A 22,088-nucleotide genomic window follows, 5' to 3' on the forward strand; every position below is an offset into this window, starting at 1 on the left:
GTGAGTCTCCCCTGTTTTTCTGGGAAACATTCCACAGAAATTCAGGAGAGCAGTGCAATGTGATGTGTCCAGACAAGGACTATGTCAACTGTGAGGTGGGTCATAAAAATTACCATCAGATTCTCATTTACATTCTTGGATTTTATTAATCAGAAATGTCCAAATGTCGGTAGAGTCTGTAAATTAACAGCTTTTAGATCAAGCTCATGGCAGGACTTGGTTTAAAATCTGTTGTTATATACTGAATTGTTTTGTATAGTTCTGTAACTTAACAGTTCTTTTTTTTTTTTAAAGATTTATTTTATTTATTTGAAAGACAGAGTTACAGAGAGAGGTAGAGACAAAGAGAGAGGTCTTCCATCCACTGGCTCACTCTCCAGATGGCTGCAATGGCCAGAGCTGCACCGATCCGAAGTCAGGAGCCAGGAGCTTCTTCTGGGTCTCCCACATGGGTGCAAGGGCCCAAGGACTTGGGCCATCCTCCACTGATATCCCAGGCCATAGCAGAGAGCTGGATCGGAAGAGGAGCAGCCGGGACTTGAACCGGCGGCCATATGGAATGCCGGCGCTTCAGGCCCGGGCTTTAACCTGCTGTGCTGCAGCTCTGGCCACAGTAACTTGACAGTTCTTAGAAAATGCCTGGATTACAAAATCTTTCTTTCATGAACTTGGGAAAATGCATGCAATTCCACTAAGAGATATTCATTTCTTTAGCGATAAGGAAAGCATGACAAATGATCAGAAGTGTATCTTAAAACAACATAATGATGGGGCCACCGGGGCTCACTTGGTTAATCCTCTGCCTGCAGCACCGGCATCCCATGTGGGCGCTGGGTTCTAGTCCCGGTTGATCCTCTTCCAGTACAGCTCTCTGCTGTGGCCCGGGAGGGCAGTGGAGGATGGCCCAAGTGCTTGGATCCCTGTACCCGCGTGGGAGACCAGGAAGAAGCACCTGGTTCCTGGCTTCGGATCAGTACAGCGCCACTGTGGTGGCCCTTTGGGGAATGAACGAATGGAAGGAAGACCTTTCTCTCTGTCTCTCACTGTCTATAACTCTACCTAAAAAAAAAAAAAATGATGATATCATAGTTTCTCTAGGTCAGAGAGTCCTGAAAATTGGATCCTCTGCTCATGTTTTAAGAGGATGCAATCTAAGGATCTTCTGGGCTGCACTCTCACCTAAGAGATCCAAACTTCCAAACTCATTCAGTTTGTTGGCAGAATCCAGTTTCTGTGGCTGTAGAGCCCCAGGAGGCTATCTCATCAAGGCTGAAAGATCGTGTTTCCCTGAGCTTTAACTTCTTTTAGAGGTTTCTTTGCATAGGACAGGTAATCTCCCTTTTGGTGAACTCATAGTCAACAGGTTCCTGACCTGATCATGGGAATGATATCCTATCGTAAGTGGAAACACATTCTATCATGAGTGCGTACACCAGGGGAGAGACTCTTGGAGGCCATCTTAGAATCCTGCCAATCTCAAGCCTTTGTGTGGATGGCCACCCAATAGAGCCATGGCTGTCTCTCATTATCAGGGCTCCAACAGTTGGGCTGCAGTCACCCAGGGCATGACCACATGGACATCCCAATCACACATGTACATAAATATATTCTAGCCCTCTTCTACCCCCAGTGAACAAGCAAATAAATATACAAAGAACTAAACCCCAAAACTAGCATATTTCTTTATCAAGAAAACCATTTCTATAAGTAAATGCTCATTCCTTTTAAGATACAGGCTATAAACACTGGATCTCTTTGTAATTTCTTTTCTATTCCAATAGTCTGTTCATGGGTTTCTTGATTCCTTCCTTAAATGTCAGATTGCCACTTCTTTTTATACTCTCGATACCTTCTGAAGACCCATTCAGGCTAGCCTATTTCCTTATGGGACAGGTGAATAGTCTAAGGAACACCTACCTGGATAGTTTTCTGTCTCATCTTCCCACTTTTTGGAGAGGATATCGCATAATTAGTGTTAAAGAAATAGCCACAAAGGTTCACTAGAACATAAAGGCAGAGATATCAGAATGAGGAAAATGTGGCAGAGAATTGGATGGTATCCTGTGCTAGTAATTAAGCAGTGTATGAAACCCCTTCTGAAATGAATCTTATGTAGGAGAAACAGCGTCTTGGGCTCCATGAAACAATGAAGGAAATCTACAGGGGTTAGCATTTTTTCAGCTCTTAGTCTTTAAATGGCCAAGTGGACCCTTGCAGAACCCATTAGTCACCCCTGTTGCAGATTCTTTCCAACCCCTATTCCTAGGCCAATTCTCACCAATGGGAAGGGTTGCCATTTCATTTCTCTCTCCACCCATGAGCATTTGACATCATTGTGTAGAGGTTCACCTAACTGTAGAGGATGCCGAATCAGTTTTTTTTTTTTAAGATTTTTATGTATTTATTTGACATGTCTATTTATAGACAGAGAGAAAGGTCTTCCATCCACTGGTTCACTCCCCAGATGGTTGCAGTGGCTGCAGCTGAGCCCATCTAAGCCAGGAGCCAGGAGCCAAGTGCTTCTTCCAGTTTTCCCACATGGGTACAGGGGCCCAAGCACTTGGGCCACCCTCTGCTGCTTTCCCAGCCCATAAGAGAGAGCTGGATTGGAAGAAGATAAGCAGGGACACATACCAGTGCCCACATGGGCACTAATAAGCCACAGTGCTGTCCCCCCCATCATATTTTTAATTAGCAAATAGTCTGATTCTATTAAACTTTTCCAGGATCAAGGCCATTAGAAATATTTAGAAGTGTGATTCTGTATATAATTTGGTATAGTGTACCAAAATCCAGACTAGCTGGGTTCAGATTCTGGTCTGTCCATTTACTAGGCATGTAACCTTGGGAAGATTACTAACTGCTCTTTGCTTCAGTTTTTTTGTCTGACACATTTCTCCATGCATCCATAAGCTTTTTTTTTTTTTTTTTTTTTTTTTTTTTGGTGACAGATTTAGACAGTAAGAGAGGGAGAGACAGAAAGGTCTTCCTTTTCCGTTGGTTTACCCCCCAAGTGGCCGCTACTGCCGGCATGCTGCGCCGATCCGAAGCCAGGAGCCAGGTGCTTCTTCCTGGTCTCCCATGTGGGTGCAGGGCCCAAGCACTTGGGCCATCCTCCACTGCCTTCCCGGGCCACAACAGAGAGCTGGACATCCATAAGCTTTTAACATCATTAAACCCAATGAGACTTTGACCCTTGAAGATTGCCTTGTTATTCCCGAAGCTACCTTTGCTGCTTTCCCTACCCTGAATATGGGGCTGTAGGTCCTGACATTGATTTCAGCTTCAGCCTCTGTGTTTATCCATCTGGTGTACAGTAAGAGAAGGTGTGGACTTGTTCAGGGTGACCCCAGTGGGCAGAGCTGTAGTTTCAAGGTAGAAGGCAACAAATATCAGCTTCTCCTTCTCATGCTAGGAAGATACTTTTCACTGCTCTACATTTCCTAGGGACTGTGCTCAGCTTTTCTCTTGACACATTTCTTCTTCATTAAGACTCTCTTTTTCAAATTAGAGTGAAAGTGTTATTCCTTCATGTAGTTAATGGTTTAATTAATAGTTATTGAGTAGTGTTCCTGCTGCTGGGGAGACAGCAGCAAGCATTAGGCAAGTTCTTTTTCTCCTGAAGGTTACATTCCAGAGGACAGATCCAGAAGAGGAAATGACCCATCCGAGTGAGTCAGGGAAGGCTTCACTGAGCGAGGGCATTTTAGACCTTAACACCGCCACTGTACTCTCTCATCCTCTTACATTTTGCTTAAGACTCCACACTTTCCATTATTCTTTTATTCTTACGTATTTAGATAAACTTCATTTTTTTTCATCCTCAAAAATGAAACCTTTATTCTTTCTGATAACCTGCTTGAGCCACAGTCCAGTCTCTGTCCTTTCCCGTTTGTACAAATCACCAAAATATTCTTGTAATTCCCACTTTTTTTATTCTTTAGCCCCTTCTAATCTGAATTTTGCCCTTATATTCTATTGTCATTGCCTCTTAATGATCATCTGTGATCTCCTGGTCATCAAATATGTTTCAGTTTTTATTCTCATTCTTCCATTAAAAAGACTCAATATTTTCCCATCCTCTTATCCTGTGACTTTGTCCGTTTTTTTTTTTTTTTTCCACTTGGAATGTTCCCTCTCATTTTTTTCATGACTCAATTCCCTTTATCAAAGGGTCATCTCAAATGCCACTTTTTTTTTAAAAAACGTCTTATTATGGGAGTGATCATTTCTATTTTGAATGATTACTTTTAACGTTTTTGAGAGATGAAACTTTTATTCATTTTTGGAATTGCCTACCACAGCTGACAAATTGCCTTGCATATCATAAATGCTTGTTACTTGTTGCGTGAAGGAAGGAAGTAATAAACAATAACTTTCCTTTCATTCTTAGAACTTTTTAAAACTAGTGTTGCAAATAATGTGTTATTTTATTCTACCAACAAATATTTCATAGAACTAAGTCAACTCAAATATGAAACCATGTTTGAAGAAGATGAAACTGAAGACGTGCCATCAGGGGGATAAAGAAGTGCACTATGTCGTTAAACGTTGCTTTTCCACATTTCAACTTACTCATCACATATTTGTTTTAGTTGTTTATAACCACTTTTTGAGTCATATGAATGAGTGGGTCAGTGGTTCATGGTAAAAAATATGTTTGATATATTATCCTAAACATTCTTTGGAAATTCTGTCTTTCTTTGCTGTCTGGTCTTATGTTCTGGCATTTGATATCCAGTTTCCTCATATGTCTGACTTTGATTCAGATGGAGTGGCAAAAATTGTTGAATATAATACATATTTGTTTTTTTTTGAGTTCATATTATAAAATAAACATCAATACTATTTGACTATCATTAGTAATAATTCAGAGGAATGGGAAATGTGTTTTCCTTTCATTAAGTTAAAAAATTGCTAGGAAGAGTAGAATTTGATAATATGGTTTTTCTTTGCTAAGTAAATAAAAGTTGAGATTTTTAGTTATGTAACAACTGTACTAGTTTTCATTATTTACAGGTAAAATGTTTATGGTTTGAAGTCTATTTCTAATTATATTAGAATTGAAGCCAAACCATATTTGCAGTAAAGGAGAAAACTTTGAATGAGTACTAATTATTATATAATAATTAGGGTCACATTTATTTGTAGAGGTTCACCTAACTGTAGATGATGCCCAATCACTTTTTTACATTAGCAAATAGTCTAATTCTAATAAACTTTTTAAGGATCAGGCCATCAGAAATACTCAAAAGTGTAATTCTGTATATAATTTAATATATTGTACCAAAATCCAGACTAGCTGGGTTCAGATTCTGGTCTATCCACTTACTAGGTATATTACCTCAGGAAGATTTCTAAGCTGCTCTTTGCCTCAATTTTCTTGTCTGAAAAATGGAACCACCATAGAATTTCTCATACCATTTTCATGCAGATTAAAAGAGACAGTCATGGAAAAATGCTTTAATGATGTGCTGTAAGTACTTAGTAAGTATTAGCTGTTATTAGTAATATACACAAGAAACTAAAATGATAAATGTGCTGTGGCTAGGTAGAATTCTTATTCTCCTTTCAACATGAGATGGCCCAGATACTTTGTCTACTTCTGGATGCTTTTTCCTTCTTGATCCTGGTAGTTCTGAAAGAATCTGTTCACCTTAAGGTATGAGGGACAAAGTGAAGCACAACTTAAATTGCACAGGGAGTTTGGCTTGCAAAGTAATGCTATTGGGATGAAAAAAAGAGATGCCAGGAACTCAAAAGCTCTTTCTGATTTAAGGACCAATTTTCTTTATTGAAAGGTAGATTCTCTGTGAGTGCTAGCTATATAATATTTTTCCCAGAAGGTATTTTATAGTTATTAAATGAATCAAGTGGAGCAGAAAAAATATGAAGAAAATTAACTGATGCAGAAAATGGCGTGCTTTCTTAGCAAATGCAGAGGAAGTTGGGTTATTATAAGAGGGTCTCCAGTCCTCTGTAGTGATCTTTTGGGGAATTACAGAGGATCTAGAATGTAAACACGAGGATGAACTGAGAACGCAGACATGAAGGCATGAATTACCAGTGTGAAAGTGGTTGGAGGCAGAGAGGCTGAACAGAGTGGAGGTAGTGGTGTAGGAATGGCTTACAGAGTAGTTTGACTGGATATGAGTCATGGTTTTTCCACTTACCAACTGTGAGATATAACAGAATACTTAGCTTCCTTTTAGTATTCTCATTTATAAAATGAAAGTTGTAATGTCTCTATCATGTAAGAAAATTTGGTTTAATTCATTGCCCCTTAATTCAAGAGCCTTCCAGAAGTTCTTGGAAAATGCTTGTTATGAAAAACCTGTGTGCAGTTTTCAAAATTTTTTGCACCCAAGTAAACATCGTTTAATTCCATTTTTTCATAAGCTTTTTTGACATATCCTTGTACTCCATATAACAAGTAGATGATTTAATTACAGAAATAAGTGCCTTCCTATGTCTCTTAGAGTAATATTTCACAGTCTTATCCAAGCTCACAAGAATGTGTTTAATGTGGCACTTACATGCCTCCCTGACCTCAACTTGTGCTACTGTCTCCTTCACTTACTGTGTTCCAACTGCCATGGCTTTCTTTCTGTCTCTGACTGCATCTAAGCTTTTAGCCATATTAAAGTGCTAAAGCACTGGTTGATCTCATTCATTAGAAATATTTCTCTTAGTTGTTCATATGTCTTGTTTTAGTATCAGATTAAATGTAATGATGTCTTTAAAGAGGTCTTTACTGAACCCACTGGCCCAGAAGAGCCTGCTCTGTGATTCTACTTCATTTTAACACTTCTTTATATTTTCCTGTTAATTTGTTTATGTCTGAACGTAGCTTACATTAGAAAAGAAGCTTATGAGAGTAGGACCATGTCCATCTTGTAGACTGCTATATGTTCAGTGTCTAGAACAGTTCCTGGCACATAGTAGGTATGATAGCAAATTCACATTGTATTGTATTAGAAAAAGTGAGGGATGAATGAAGTACTGGTCGACACAAGTATTTATTTTATTTCTTTACACTATGATACTTTTTCCTTTTATGTTTTCCTGGAAGACTGAAAAAGAGAGTATAAAGACACACCTAGAGCACCTTGTAGTGCCATGAAATGAGGAAGTGCTGCGAACAAAACACTCACCATGAAAGGTACTCAAGAACCAACCTAAAGAGCTCCCAATGGCCAAAAGAGGAATAATTTGAGTAAATAGAATGGTCTTGAATCACAACCCAAAATATAAACATCCACAATACCTTGCTTATATAAATAAATGGGGAAAAAGTGGCAAATATCCTCTGCAGAAAAATCCCAAATAATAGATACTCCACCCTCATAAAGGAGGAACACGAGAGTGGGCTGCACATAGAAATATCCTTCCAAAGACTATAGTATAGAAAGGAGAAGTAAAAAGTTTTACAGGAGAGAAAAATGATAAACACTACTTCAGCTAGATGATCAAGGTCAATTTTTTTAGATTGTCATGTTGACAGTGTATACCTTTGATATCATATGTTGAAAGTGGTACTTTGCTTTTGTGGTATTTCTTCCAAAACTGCATAACTCCAGTTTAATTTTGAGAAAAACATCACAAAAATCCCAAAGAAAATTCTACAAAATACCTGATCAGTACTCTTCAAAACTGCCAAGGTCATAAAAAATAAGGAATGTATGAGAAACTGCCAAAGCCATGAGGAACCCAAAGAGACATGATGTGGTATCCTGGAACAAAAACATGATATTACGTAAAAGCTAGAAGAATCTGAATAAATGGGTTTATCTTCAAGAAAAATAACAAAATATCATTATTGATTCTTTAATGGTTAAAAAGAGTTTACCACACTAATGTAAGATGTTAACAATAAGGAATCTGAATGTGGAATATATGAAAAATCTTGTACTATAAATCTAAAACTATCCTAAAATAAAAAAGTGTAAAGTGTCTACTTTAACTTCTATTATATATAGATATCATAGTTTCTTTAACCTCCCCCCCTACTTTGGGCATTGAAATAGATCCTGGTAGTTTGTTCCTACATCTTTGATTAGAGAAAAGACTGTGTTTCACATGAAGACTTATCTTGTTTTGTATTATTTCTTTCCTTATTTTATCTCTGTAAGTTTCCTTTAGGTTATAGCTCTAAATAGTTTCCATATTCAGATGATTCCAGCCCAACTGATTGTCTTATAGGCATCTAAATTCAATGCATTTGAATATAAACTCTTATTTTCTTTCTCCTTCAGTTGTTCTCTTTCTTGCCTTATTATTTCTGTTATTTCCATCAGACTTTAACCAGATACTCATCCAGGAATCACCCTTCTGTCTGCCATCTCCTTCCCATATAATATTTCACTTATTCTGTCCATTTTATTTCTAAAATACATCATAAATCCACTGATTGTTTTTTCCATGTCTACTACTACCAATCCACTTTGAGCTACCATCAGCTTATGCTTAGATCATATCTGTATTCTCTTTCTCCTTTGTTTCTTTTTACTTTATTCTTTGAATATAATTGCAAATACAGTGGGAAGCCATATGAGCTTTAAGTAGAAGAATGTCATGACATAATTTGTGATTTAAAAATGATCATTCTGAAAGATGTGTAAAGAATGGGTCCTTACCATGACATACAAATAACTGACATATTCTGACCACTTCCAATCAATCACTAATTTAATTTCATGTCACTTTCTTACACTTCAGTTGTATTGCTTGAGTTTTTCTGTATGGCAATTTCTTTCCTGTTGTAGAGACTTTGAACATTGTTGTCTTTGTTTTCAAAGTTCTCTTCCTTTTCTTCTCCCCATGACAATTATCTCTAATTGTTTGTTTAGTTATTTTATCCACTATTAAGTCTAAAAGGGATAGAGCCATATATTTTTCATTTACTGACATACACTTGGTGCTTAGGGTAATGCCTTGCACGTAGCACCACTCAGTGTTTGTTGAGTAACTGGAGTGTAATAACTGTTTCCATTCATTTGTTAAAAAGAGCTAGTGCTCAGGCTTTGTTTTAAATGCTGTCAGAACATAGAAAGTGTTTATAATAAATAATTTCTACCCTGAAATAGCTCCTAATTTAAAAGGAGTGATAGGAGAATATACAAATAACATTGTAAAATAGGGGGGAACATCATAGTTGGATTAGTTTAAAGTTCTTCTACCAAATAAATGTGTGACCTCAGATAAGTTATTTCTCTTCTCTGTAATATTAAGGGATTTACTAGGCTCTCTTAAGGCTTTGACTCCTGAACCTGCTGTGTAATTAATGGTGCACTGCCTAAATGCTTTTTTCCCCAGGTTCCATCCCTGGAGAATCTGACTCAGTTATTCTGGGGTGAGATCCAGGAATTCCCTAGGTATTTGTGATTCACAAATACATCTAGGAAGTAATTACATATGTCCTTCTAGTCTTGACATCTTATAATTCTAATTATAGAATAAGGAAAATGCAGCAGGAGTCAGGTAAATGAAGTGTTTGTATTCATTAAGGGACAAGAAAATATTTTCTTGGGTAACTGAGAGTGTGGCTTAAATGATGAAAAAATGATGTTGAAATAGATTTTGAAGAATGGGTGGATATGAGTAGGTGCGTGGTTGAATGGATAGGATTTAGCTTAACTTAGTGGAGGCCAGAATATATCCAGGGGAGCAGGAGGAAAAATTACCTGTCCTGATGCACTGGGGCCATAGGTTTAGTCTTGTTTTTCTTATTTTTAGCTCTCTTACTTGATTGTCTTTTTGAAGGTGGAAGAGTCTGTTATTGTAGCTTGATCCTCATTTGGTGGACATGAAACACATCATTTGGTGACAGATACATGGAGCTGCTTTGGGAAACAGTTGAGCATATTTTTCCTAAAGCTTTTAGAGGGCTGTTCCTTTGAGATATACTTTGACCACACCACTGGTTTTCTGGTAAGATACAAAGGCTATCAAGACCCACTACGTGATCTAAAACATTAATTTTGCTGTCAGAATGATTATTAGTAAACCAAAGTTGGCTTTTTTTGTTTAGAGGAAACCATGTAAAGGCAACATTCTGAGTAAATTATATAGTGTGCACTTGATGAAATAATGAGCCTACGTTTAAGGGATAAAAGTAATGATCTAATGCAATATTTAGAATAAATATGCAGTATGTAGTCATTAACCTAAAAGTCACATCCTGCATTCTTTTAATTTGTGGAAAATTTGTCATTAATTGCCCAGGAAACCTCTGATTTTTTTTCATGTATAATCACATCATAGCTGTTGACTTTCTCCCCCTTCTCCTTAAAATACATCCTTGTAAATAGTACATTAATTTTAGATTTGTAATGCCCCCTTTAAACACTGAGTTGCTAAGTTTAGCCGTGTTGCTTTTTAAAAAAAATAGAATTTTTTCCCCTAACTTTGCTTTTCAGTAGTCACTGACAAATCACACTTTGTTTTTTGATGGTAACTGGCTTAAAATGTTATTTAACCCTTCTGCCCAGTGGAAACCTACTGATTCTGTGAGGCTGTTTTTTTTTTTTTCCATTAATTACCACTAAGTACTACATAGTATTCCATTTAGAAAGAATTTGAGAGATGAGTTCTGATCTTTCATTCAAATTCACTAAATGGGACTGGATCAAAAAAACAGAAATCAACAATTACAAAGAAAGAATAAGATATTGTCTAAAAACTGAGGTATCCAGGTTGATATCTAGCATAGAATCCAGCCCTTGCATATTCCTGGTCACTGTCTTGACCATTTTTGGTTTTATAGGTTAACCTATGATCTGCCAGCCATCTCACTACTTCATGTAGGCCTTTCTTGCCTGGGTCTATTGGCTATCAATTGACTTTGAAATCAGAGAAGCAGAAATACCAAGCTTCTAGTGATTAATTATTTGTAAATAATTATCTTTGTTAATCTGAATTCTTGGTGTCAGAGCCTCTTAGAGAGTGACTTTCATCAGGATTTATTTTAAAGGAAAAATATAAAATAACCCACTGTTAGATCAAAGAAGCTCCTCTTTTATAGAAAAGACCTCACTATTTTCTCTGCAGGGAGGCAAGAACTTCCACTTTGATTATGGCATTGTCTAAATAAGGTCAGAGTTTGTGAACTCAAAAGGCTTCCATAGCCTTGGCAGCTCATGACAAGAGCCTTGGGTGATCACTGACACCATAAATAAGAGTGACAATTGTTAAATCAACAACAGGAGTCACTGTGCACTTGCTTCCCATGTAGGACCTCTACCCTTAATGAGTTGTAACAGTAAAACTAGTCTTGAAACAGTAATTTATACTTTGTGTGTCTGTGTGGGTGTAAACTGTTGAAATCTTTACTTAGTATAGAGTTGATCTTCTGTATTTAAAGATAATTAAAAATGAATTAATGAAGAATGGGATGGGAGAGGGGAAAGGAGGTGGTACGGGAGTGGAGGTGGGAGGGCAGTTATGGGGTAAAGCACTAATATAATCCAAAATATGTACCTATGAAATTTATATTAATTAAATAAAAGCTTTCTACAAAAAAATGGGAACTTAAAAAAAATGAAAGACCTCACTACTGGAAAAATTTCCCCAATTTCAGGAAAAGATATTATAAGAAAATGACTACTATTGCATACTCTGTGTCTTTTTTTGTTTTTAGATTTTCATTTTATTTTAAAAACAAAGACAAATGGGGTGAGAAGTGCTAGACTCTTAGGAGAGAGAATAAAATCAGAAGTGTATACTCTGGAAGCAAATTTAAGATCATTTACTGTTTTGCAAATTGTGTGTTCCCTGTTTGTGCTGCCTGATTGGTCTTACAGGACTTTTCTTCATTCAGAGAACTTGGAATATTATCTCTATATATGTTAGATTCCATGTATTACTTGATTTGATACAAAAGTTCTTATTTTTTTTTGTTTGAAAATCATTGGTTTAACTCAAATGCCAAAGACTTTATAGAGAATTTATTTGAAGACCAACTATGTCAAATTGTATATCCACAGTTACGGAACTACTTAGAGGTAAGCAGAAATTAGAAACTGTGAATTTGGCCTTCCCATCCAGGGCATTTTTGCTACAAAATGTTGATTTGAATTTCCATTTTGAAAGACACAGAAGTGATCTGTGAAATGGTGATTAGCACTAGGCAGCCCCAGGGAGCCCTGGAGTGCTGCATGTTCAAATGCCCAAGACCAGATGGAAGTCCAGAAGTGGATGACTCAAAGTTTATTAGTTTTGCCACCTGGGCAGTACAGCAGAACCAGCTGCCACAAGGCAGTTCTAATTTCGATAAAGAAGTAAATGAACATAAAAGTGAGTACAAGTCCCAAGAATAAAGTAAAGGAGAATGCAGCCACAGGGAGCTTCATCGAGACTGAGGACTATTGATATCTCTTGTAGGAGGCACAGCTGCCGTGCTAGAGAGAGGTCAAGGAAATGTCGTGACACCAAGTCCTGAAAAATTATCCTTGAGTTTTTCCTGGAGCCAGTTTCACTTTGGGATATGTTTGAATTGCTGGCGTGGTAGGTTCCCAGTCACATCAGCTGATCTAGAAAGGAAAAATTTCCATGCTATTTCATGATTATGTAATGAGACCAGAAGCATTTATTTTCTGAATACTATGGAAACTTACTTGGTTACATTCTTTCAGGTGTTTTGGGTCCATGTAGACAAAGGTGTTCATCAGAACTTAAGATCTTTGTGCCCCACATCACCAGGAATCAAGTCACAATCTTCCAGTTATTATTCTCAGATGGAGTTCTATTGTAGGTTTTTCAAAATATGTCCATAATACACTGCAAGAGTCAAAAGTTGACCCTAAGGCTTTGGATGATCCCTTTAATAGATTTGTGGTGCTCAAAAATGGAAGTGAGTATAATAATGAAGTGTGGGATGAGGACCACTTTTGGAAAGATACACTAATACTTGTTTGAGTAAGAATAATTCTCTACAGAATAAAAGAAGTCAAATGTTCTTGAGCCTCTGTGTCAGAGTGTTTGGGCAGCAAGTAACAGAAAACATGACTAAATTGACTTCAACAAAATGAAGATTTACATTATTAGTTTTTTATATAATGAGAAATTTAGAGCAATGTACAGCTGGCTGTGGTTCGCCTGCTTAGTGATGAGAGACTCTTTTTGTGTCATCTTGATGAAAAGTACAAAGGCATAGGTGGAAAGGGGAAAGGCATATACCAGTTGCTGGAATATTTTCTATGTCTTTGATGTTAAAGGCTGGATCAAAGTTCCATCTGCTTGGTCAACCTCTACCTTCAGATGATCTTTGCAGAAGCTGAATATTTATGTGTCTATATTTCTCAATTGATCATTACTTAGTCTCCTCCAATAATATAGCTCTTTATTTGTATGTTGAAAGTACAAGGGGCCGGCGCTATGGCGCAGTGGGTTAAACCCCTGGCCTGAAGTGCCGGCATCCCATATGGGCTGCTCCTCTTCCAATCCAGCTCTCTGCTATGGCCTGGGAAAGCAGTGGAAGATGGCCCAAGTCCTTGGGCCCCTGCACCCGTGTGGGAGACCCGGAGGAAGCTCCTGGCTCCTGGCTTCGGATCGGTGCAGCTCCAGCTGTTGTGGCCATTTGGGGAGTGAACCATCAGATGGAAGACCTCTCTCTCTGTCTCTACCTCTCTCTGTAACTCTTCTTTCAAATAAATGAAATAAATATTTTTAAAAAAAGAAAGTACAGATGTCTGCTTATTTTCTAACCAGTTTGGATAGTTTTTTTTCTTTGAAATGAAATCACTCTCATATTATAACACTCTATTAATGAGAACGATAAACTAGCTGTTTTTTTCTTTCCTTGTAGGTGGCATGTTTGACCCATGTAGCTGCCAATTACCTTATTAGCCAAAAGGAAGCAAAACGCTGGGGCACAGCTCATGGAAGTATTGTTCCTTACCAGGTAAGAATACAAGAGTCTAGAGCTGGGCCACTATAATCTGCAGATCTACAGGATGTTGAGTAGGAGGAATGAATTTTTTCTTTATTTTCCTTTTTCTTCTTTTAAACTTTTTAAAACTGTCTTGGGTATTCTGTAATGTATCTGTGTCTGGCTATAATATGATTCTGTCATTTACTTTAAATTCTTTGTTTTGCATATTTCCTCATCAGAAGATTAGTAACAGGACACTTAAATGGATCAAAGAAAGTTGCTGAAAGTGAATGACATTTGGGCTCACATGAAGGTTTCCTTTATTTTCTACCCAAAGCAGCACTGACTGTAGACCTTTTAGAAAGCATGATTTGTTACTCATGTCAGTTATAAAACAAATATTACCTACCCCATCTGACAATAATATTCTCGCAGAGTTGAGTTAAATGAAAATTTGCGTGCAATGGCTCTTCATTTTTGGAGCAAAGCAGAAGGTTCAGGAGCTGCTGTTCTTTATTAAGTGTCTAACTTGTTTTCAGAAATTCTGGACTTTGGCTAGTGTGAATGAATATCTGAAGAAACTGTGATTTCTATGATCTTTCAAAAACAAAAATAAAAACATGAACTCTCCATGTTCTTCCAAGCCCCTAACCTTTGTGTAGCCTTGTTGCAGCATATTGTTGTATTTAATGCATTTGTCGTATATTCTGTACTATATTGTAAGCTGAAGAGCAGATCTTTTTCATCAAGATCTCTTCTAATCACCAGTAGAAACACAAAGTAGACACCTTTTAAAAATCTGTTGAATGAAGTAGTGAACCTTATTGTAGTCATATTAATTCTAGTGCTCCTGACAGAGAACATACAAGTCAGCATTTTTTCATCAGCTAGGAAACCCATCAGTACTGCTAATTATCATTTCAGTTTTAAGAAATAATTTTTTTTGGGAAAAGTAATTTGTTTTCCATTTTTAAAAATCCAAAATTGAGGAAAACAGTAACACAATGTGAACCAAGGATTCTTCTCTATTTCTTTTTGTGGTCCTTTTATACCTGAGGCATTACTATGATACCACTGCTTTTTCTTTTTTTTCTTTTTTAATTTGAGAGACAGAGTTACAGAGAGATGTAGAGAGAGAGAGAGAGAGCGTGAGCATGAGCGAGCCAGGAGCTTCTTCCAGGTTTCCCACGAGGGTGCAGGGGCCCAAGGACTTGGGCCATCCTCCACTGCTTTCCCAGGCCATAGCAGAGAGCTGGATTGGAAGTGGAGCAGCTGGGACTTGAAATGGCTCCCATATGGGATGCCAGCACTGCAGGCTGGAGCTTTAACCTGCTTTGCCACAATGCTGGCCCCCACTGCTTTTTCATACCTTGAGTCAATCGTTTGGTATAATCACAATTGTGGAGATATTTTCTTTAGTTCCTCCCTTTTTTTCTCCATCAGGGGTTTTATGACCTCCATAAGTGATGTTTGGCTTCTCCATTTTCTAGCCCTGTGTCACTGACCCTAGACTTTTACCCAGAGTTATCTAACTTCAGAGAAATCATTGTATTTTTGAATTGGCTAGAGATAATCATGTTTAGTCTTATTTTTTTTTTTCAGGTAAGAAATCTGATGCCAGATTGAGTAGACCTCCAACTCTGGTCTCTTGCCTCCATGTTGAATATTCTTTCATATCTTATTGCCTTTGACAGGAAGGTGCTATGATTTCAATTCTTTCCTCCAACTACACTTCCATACCCTCCCATCAACCTTGCTTCTAGCTCAGGGATCTCATCAACTAATTTGTTCTCATTATTGATAGTGGAAATCCCTCTCAAGGGTACTTTAACCAAAGACAATATGGGATTTATGTGAATTCATCTTAAATAATGAAAATCCAGAATCAGACCTTCATTTATATGGAGAAAGCATTTCAAAGTTGGAAGACTTTATAGTAAGATTTCAAGTCATATAACATGGTAGATGCTCACTCTGTTAAACCATAGAGTTAGTAGTTTATTTTTGCTCATTTTGAAAATAGATTTTTTGAAAATAGCTTTATGTAGATCTCAGCTATTCCTTCTAGGCATCTGTACTTAAGGCATCCTGATTCTACTCTCAATTATTTCAGGATATTTGGCTTTATTTTGAGAGATAAGATATATGAAATCTCTCTCTCTCCCTCCCTGTGTGTTGTGTATTTATTCTTCAAAGATAGAAATGCATTTTTCCTGGTTGAATTTCCCAATCAGGTAAAATGGTATTTGATCCTAGTTGATTTCAACTTTATTATCTGTAAGAAATAAAAGTTATAGTAGGGTCTTTCCTCAGGAGCCCAGAATTAATTTATTTCCTCTTGGTAAAGAATTAGTTCAGCTCTGTGATTAAGGAATAAATGCAAATTTATCTTGAATGAAATTAGCATGTCAAGGTGGATTTTAGATATGCTTAAATAGAGATCTTAGTCTGTTTTCAATTTTTGAAATATTTGGGGAGTGTTTTTATGGGTGAGTGCTAGGATAATTATAATTCAATTTTCTATAATAATTACAGCTTTGTATCTAATATGTATTGTCTGAGTTTCGACTGAATGTCTATGATGGAAGACCCTTATGGTCTCAAGAGTTAGTTAAGGTACCCAGCTCAGTGTCCTCAATTCTTGTTAAATCCTATCAAGATCATAGGACTTGAGTACACAGAACATACATTTCTGAAAGTATTAACCCTAAATTTGTGTGTTATTTTACAAACTTGCATTTCTTAGGTTGATTATCCTTGGTACTTTTTTCCTCCCTATTCTTTGAGTGCCGACTTTTAAAGAATGAGCAAGTTAAATAGATTAAAGGAGAGTTGAGATAACCATTTCACTACTAGATGCATCTGACCTAAAAGAATAATAATTACATAATGATCATGATAATATTTTAAATAAATTGTTATATTTCCCAATAAATTTATTTATAAAGAAAGAAAACTAGGCTGGCACCACGGCTCACTTGGCTAATCCTCCGCCTGTGGCACACTGGGTTCTAGTCCTGGTTGGGGTGCCGGATTCTGTCCCAGTTGCTCCTCTTCCAGTCCAGCTCTCTGCTGTGGCCTGGGAAGGCAGTGGAGGATGGTCCAAGTCCTGGGGCCCTGCACCCGCATGGGAGACCAGGAGGAAGCACCTGGCTCCTGGCTTCAGATCGGCGCAGCGCTGGCTGTGGCGGCCATTTGGGGGGTGAATGAATGCAAGGAAGACCTTTCACTCTGTCTCTCTCTCTCACTGTCTAACTCTGCCTTTAAAAAAAAAAAGAAAGAAAGAAAACTTTTAGAGATGGGAGCAGAGTATATAAAGTAAATAGCTGGTCTTAAAAACACTAAATATATTTTTATGTAACATAGTTATCAGATGCCCTTGAGGTATATGGCTAATGTAATAATCCCCACATTTTATAATCTGTGTATATGGAACATATTCTACCATTTGAATATCCTCTTCTGTTTTCTTTTTTTTTTAAGATTTATTTATTTGAAAGAGTTACACAGAGGAGAGGGAGAGAGAGAAAGGGAGAGGGAGAGAAAAGAGAGAGAGACAGAGAGAGAGAGGGAAGAAGAGGTCTTCCATCAGATGGTTCACTCTCGAATTGGCCTCAACCATCGGAGCTGCGCGGATCCGAAGCCAGGAGCCAAGAGCTTCTTCCAGGTCTTCCATGCAGGTGAAGGGGCCCAATTCCTTGGACCATCTTCCACTGCTTTCCCAGGCCACAGCAGAGAGTTGGATTGGAAGTGGGGCAACCAGGTCTTGAACTGGTGCCCATATGTGATGCCAGCGCTTCAGGCCAGGGCATTAACCTGTTGCATCACAGTGCCAGCCCCCCTATTCTGCTTTCTAGGGATGTGAACAATGTTGGTTTCTGCCTGTCTCTAATGTATAGAAGACCTGTTCACCAATATACTCATGAGAACAGGAAACTGTAGTGAATGGTTTGAAGAAAAATAGAGGAACTTATAGATGAAATTCTATAGACAAAATTTCAGTCTTAGAATAGGAGACTTTACTTTTGTTTTTTTTTAAAAAGATTTATTTATTTAAATGCAGAGTTAGGGAGAGGGAGAGAGAGACAGAGAGAGATAGAAGGCGAGAGAGAGGGCGAGGGCGAGGGCGAGAGAGAGAGAGAGAGAGAGAGAGAGAGAGAGAATGAATATGAATCTCTTCCATCTTCTTCCATCTACTGGTTTACCTCCCCATATGGACATAGTGACTGGGGCTGGGCAAATCTGAAGCCAGGATCCAGGAGCTTCTTCCGGGTCTTCCACATGGGTGCAGGGCCCAAGGACTTGGACCATCTTCTGCTGCTTTCCCAGGCATATTAGCAGGGAGCTGGATCAGAAGTGCAGCAGATAGGACTTGAACTAGCACCCATGTGGGATGCTGGAACTGTAGGTGGCAGCTTTACCTGCTCTGCCACAGCACTGGCCCTGAGTCTTTACCTTTCTAAGGTAATCATGTGTTGTTTTTGGGAAACCTTACTGTCCTCAATAGCATAATAATCTCCCTGTTTTATCTCCATCTGTCTCCCTTTTCCCTCTGGCTTCTGAAATCCTTTGTCTCTTTTCAAAAGCAATAGATTCCTCTTTGCTTAAACAGAGTTATTATATTTCCTAATGTAGGTACAGATATTTGGGTAACTGCTTCTAAGTGCTTAATGAGTTACTTTTCATATACAGAAATTCCCTTCCGAAGAGACATGCTGATGTGTGGCTCTATGAGAAGTCCACCAAACTCTCTCTGTAACAAGACTATGTCTCTCTAGTCCACTTTCCCTGCAGCAGGACTTGAGGAAACTGAGAGAGTTTATCATGCTCCTGATAAAACCACAATTCCTTCTATTAAAATGCTGTTCTCAAGATCAGGATAAACTGCCCAAGAAACAAATCCTGAGAATGAGTCTACAACTGTAGCTATTTATTTCCCTTAAAAGATGACAGAACGAATCCATCATTCCTCTCATTCATTTGTCTCATTCACCACCAGAACCTGGTACCTTCCAGGCCATCTATTATTACCTGAACACTTTGCCCATATGGTTGCATTCATCTCTTCCTTTGACCTAGCTATTTCTACTGTCATCAGTCTTTGTGAATGCAAAATCCACAGAGGCTTCATGGACCAGCTTGGCCTCTAATTTCTTTAACCTCCCCCCAACCCCAAAATGATCTTACCTCTTCTCACTTGGCTCTCATTCAGGTACTATTGCATATGAATTGTTTAGAGATCTTGTTAAGGTGCTGATTCTGATTGGAGGTGATGTTGATGATGTACTATGAGCATTGGTTCCAGATCTAGACTTTATTATTATCAATGACTACACCATTGCCTGTGCACTCAACTGGTAAAAATCCCAGGGATGATTAAATTTACTACTCCATCTACTCTAAGCCTATACTCCATCAGTGGGTATGGCTCTACTCTATAACTTTCTGTCTCAAGTTATCCCTCAGCCTTACCTAGAAATTCTGCCACCTTCACCAACATGATTTTTTTCCTGAGATGTCTTCTCCTGTGATCTCTATCTCTTCTTATCCTTGCCTTGCCTCTTCACTAAAAAAGATAGAAGAGAGTTGCTTCATTTTTTTCTTTACTATATTTCCCAAAATTCCTACATGTGCACTCACATATAGTTCACTGTATTTCTTCCATCACAATGGATAAATTGTCTCTCTCACATTTTTCCTACCTAAGACTATTGCTTTTGTACTTTATCTCCTTTATTATATGATTTATTAGTCAGTGAACAACTACATGATCACATACCTGATAGAACCTACCAACCTTCCTTGAATGTCCAAGGCATATCTTCTACCATCTACTATTCTGTTTCTCTATTATCTTAACAAAACTTTTCTGAAAAGTTTTAGGTGGTGTTGGCAAGAAGGAAACATTGTACTGTCTATTCTGGATGTCATTTGTGCCTCAAAGGCAAAGATCTTTAACTACATTCAGGAATTGGATTGTGTGGAACAGCCTGTGGAAGTTGAGTTTCTCTGAGTGGTCCATTAATGATATACCTTCTTTATGCTCTTTCTTGAGACTATGAAATGAAGGGCCTTCAAAGGGACTTAATTTTTCCTTTACATGGTGATATAATTCACATGGAGATTTCTTCTAAATGCTTCTTCTAAAGTAGCTTCTAATTCCAGATTTTGAAGAAAACAGTTACTTAGGTGATTAAATAAAATAACACTTATCTTGCTTCAGTTTGAGCTTATTCAACCAAGGAGTAGAGCAGGAAGCTGTGCGTTGTTATTTCTGGTAGAGACATTATGCTGTATATTTAATTTGGCACAAGTGGAGACTCAGACAGGCAGTAAATTCCAAGTTTGAGGAGATGCAGCACTTTGCTATCATTCCTTAGAAAAAGTCAAAGTGCTGTTAAATCATGACAGATTCACTAACATTGGGAAACTTCTTTCTTTAAAAAAAGTCAGATAAAGAGTTTTTTGTATCAAATATTTTTAAAAATAAAATCATAAATTTGTCTCTTCTTGTGACTTTTTCCTTCCAATAGTCACACTAAAGTACTCATAGAAGTATACACTTTGAACAGGCACATGAGTGTATTACCTATTGATTTAAATAATACATTGTTAATAGTCCTTTGCTTGATACTGTTGAATACATTTTATGTGATGGGAGACATATATATTATTTTCTTTTTCACCCTACATTGATTAATGAGGTTAAACAACTTTCCTATGTCCTAGCTTGGATCAGAATCATAGTTTTAAGATTTCAAAACTTGTTTACTTTCCTTACTATATCCAAGCTAGCAGTTCTTTCAGATCTTGGTACAGTGTGGATTGATGCACTTTCATTTCTTTATAAGGTGAGACAACTTTTCTAATTTGTTTCTATCATCTCTTTGTTAAATGACCTATTTATTATGATTCTAGAGGGTACCAAATCTAGTAAGCGGGCTGGCTACAGAAGTATATTTGAATTCTGAGCTATGGAGCAAATATAGTTTTCCTTCTACCATGGTTTCAATTCATTACTTTCAAATGACTCTTTTCAAATCAAATAAAACAACAGTTTCTTGAGCCCCAGTGGGATGAGCACTGTTTTAGTCCTGAAAGCTTCTAGATGAAGATGAGCTGATTGCTTGACTTCAGGAATGAAGAGACAACATAGCAGACTCACCTGGGACAGCTTGAGCCTTGGAGTTGGATGTATCTGGGGGAACTAAATAATGCAGTGTGTGCTAGGTATTTTGGGACTTTAGTATGCATTCAATAAAAGGTGAGTCCTATTGTTGCTGAAGTTGAACTAATAATTATAACTTTATAGATAATAGTTTCTATGAAAGTACGAAATAATCTCAATGAAAGCTATCCATGGAAGCATAGGTGCAGAGTTGACACATACCTGAATTTTTTTTAACTTTTGTGGTATTTTTAGTTAAATCATTTTTATAAAAGGAAAAGGAGGGCAACATGTACAGTAGATTTCTGTTTAAACGTTCTTCTAGATCTTTTTCAGAAATTGCAGTATTGAACCATTGCCCAAATGCAGCATTACTGAAAGAAATACAATTTAAAGAGAATCATGTATAGCAACATAACTCGATTGTCAAAGGGAATAGGGATTCTAGTCTACTGAATTGCCTAGTTAATTGGGATTTAGTATAAATCCATACTTAACAGAATGAAATATGACTAAAATGATTTTCAGAAGTAATCTCTGAGAAGCCCACATGATAGGAGTTTTTCTCTATTAAAGATACATAGCCACCCTGTTGAGAGCAAAATATTATGGAGGTTTCTCCTTCAGTTTTAAAAAAGTGGGAGAAGCAGGCTGGCATTGTGGCACAGTGGGTTGGTCCTCTGCCTGTGGCGCTGACATGCCTGCTATATGGGCACCGGTTCTGGTCCCGGCTGCTCCTCTTCCAATCCAGCTCTCTGCTATGGCCTGGGAAGGCGATGGAAGATGGCCCAAGTCCTTGGGCCCTGGACTCACATGGGGGACCAGGCGGAGACTCCTGGCTCCTGGCTTCGGATCTGCACAGCTCTGGCCGTTGCAGCCGGTTGGGGAGTGAATCAGCAGTTTGAAGACCTTTCTCTTTCTGTCTCTCCCTCTCACTATCTCTACCTCTCAAAGAAATAAATAAAAATCTTTAAAAATAGTGGGAGAAGTATAGAATATTTTAAAGAACTTTTCTGAAGCACCTTAATATTGCAATAAACCTTGGTCATG

The 22,088-nt window shown here is 37.8% G+C and overlaps 1 protein-coding gene across 3 annotated transcripts in view; it reads left to right on the forward strand.

Moving 5' to 3' along the window:
* The window catches only part of SUGCT (succinyl-CoA:glutarate-CoA transferase), an 825,030-nt gene that overhangs the window by 166,905 nt on the left and 636,037 nt on the right, over positions 1 to 22,088 (forward strand). For all 3 annotated transcript variants that reach the window (XM_017344447.3, XM_051853314.2, XM_008261668.4), the window contains exon 9: positions 13,805 to 13,900. In XM_017344447.3, the coding sequence (XP_017199936.2) occupies positions 13,805 to 13,900 (96 nt within the window). The remainder of the gene's footprint in view (positions 1 to 13,804; positions 13,901 to 22,088) is intronic.

The sequence above is a fragment of the Oryctolagus cuniculus genome, chromosome 16 (genome assembly GCF_964237555.1).
Source record: "Oryctolagus cuniculus chromosome 16, mOryCun1.1, whole genome shotgun sequence".
Classification (NCBI taxonomy): domain Eukaryota; kingdom Metazoa; phylum Chordata; class Mammalia; order Lagomorpha; family Leporidae; genus Oryctolagus; species Oryctolagus cuniculus.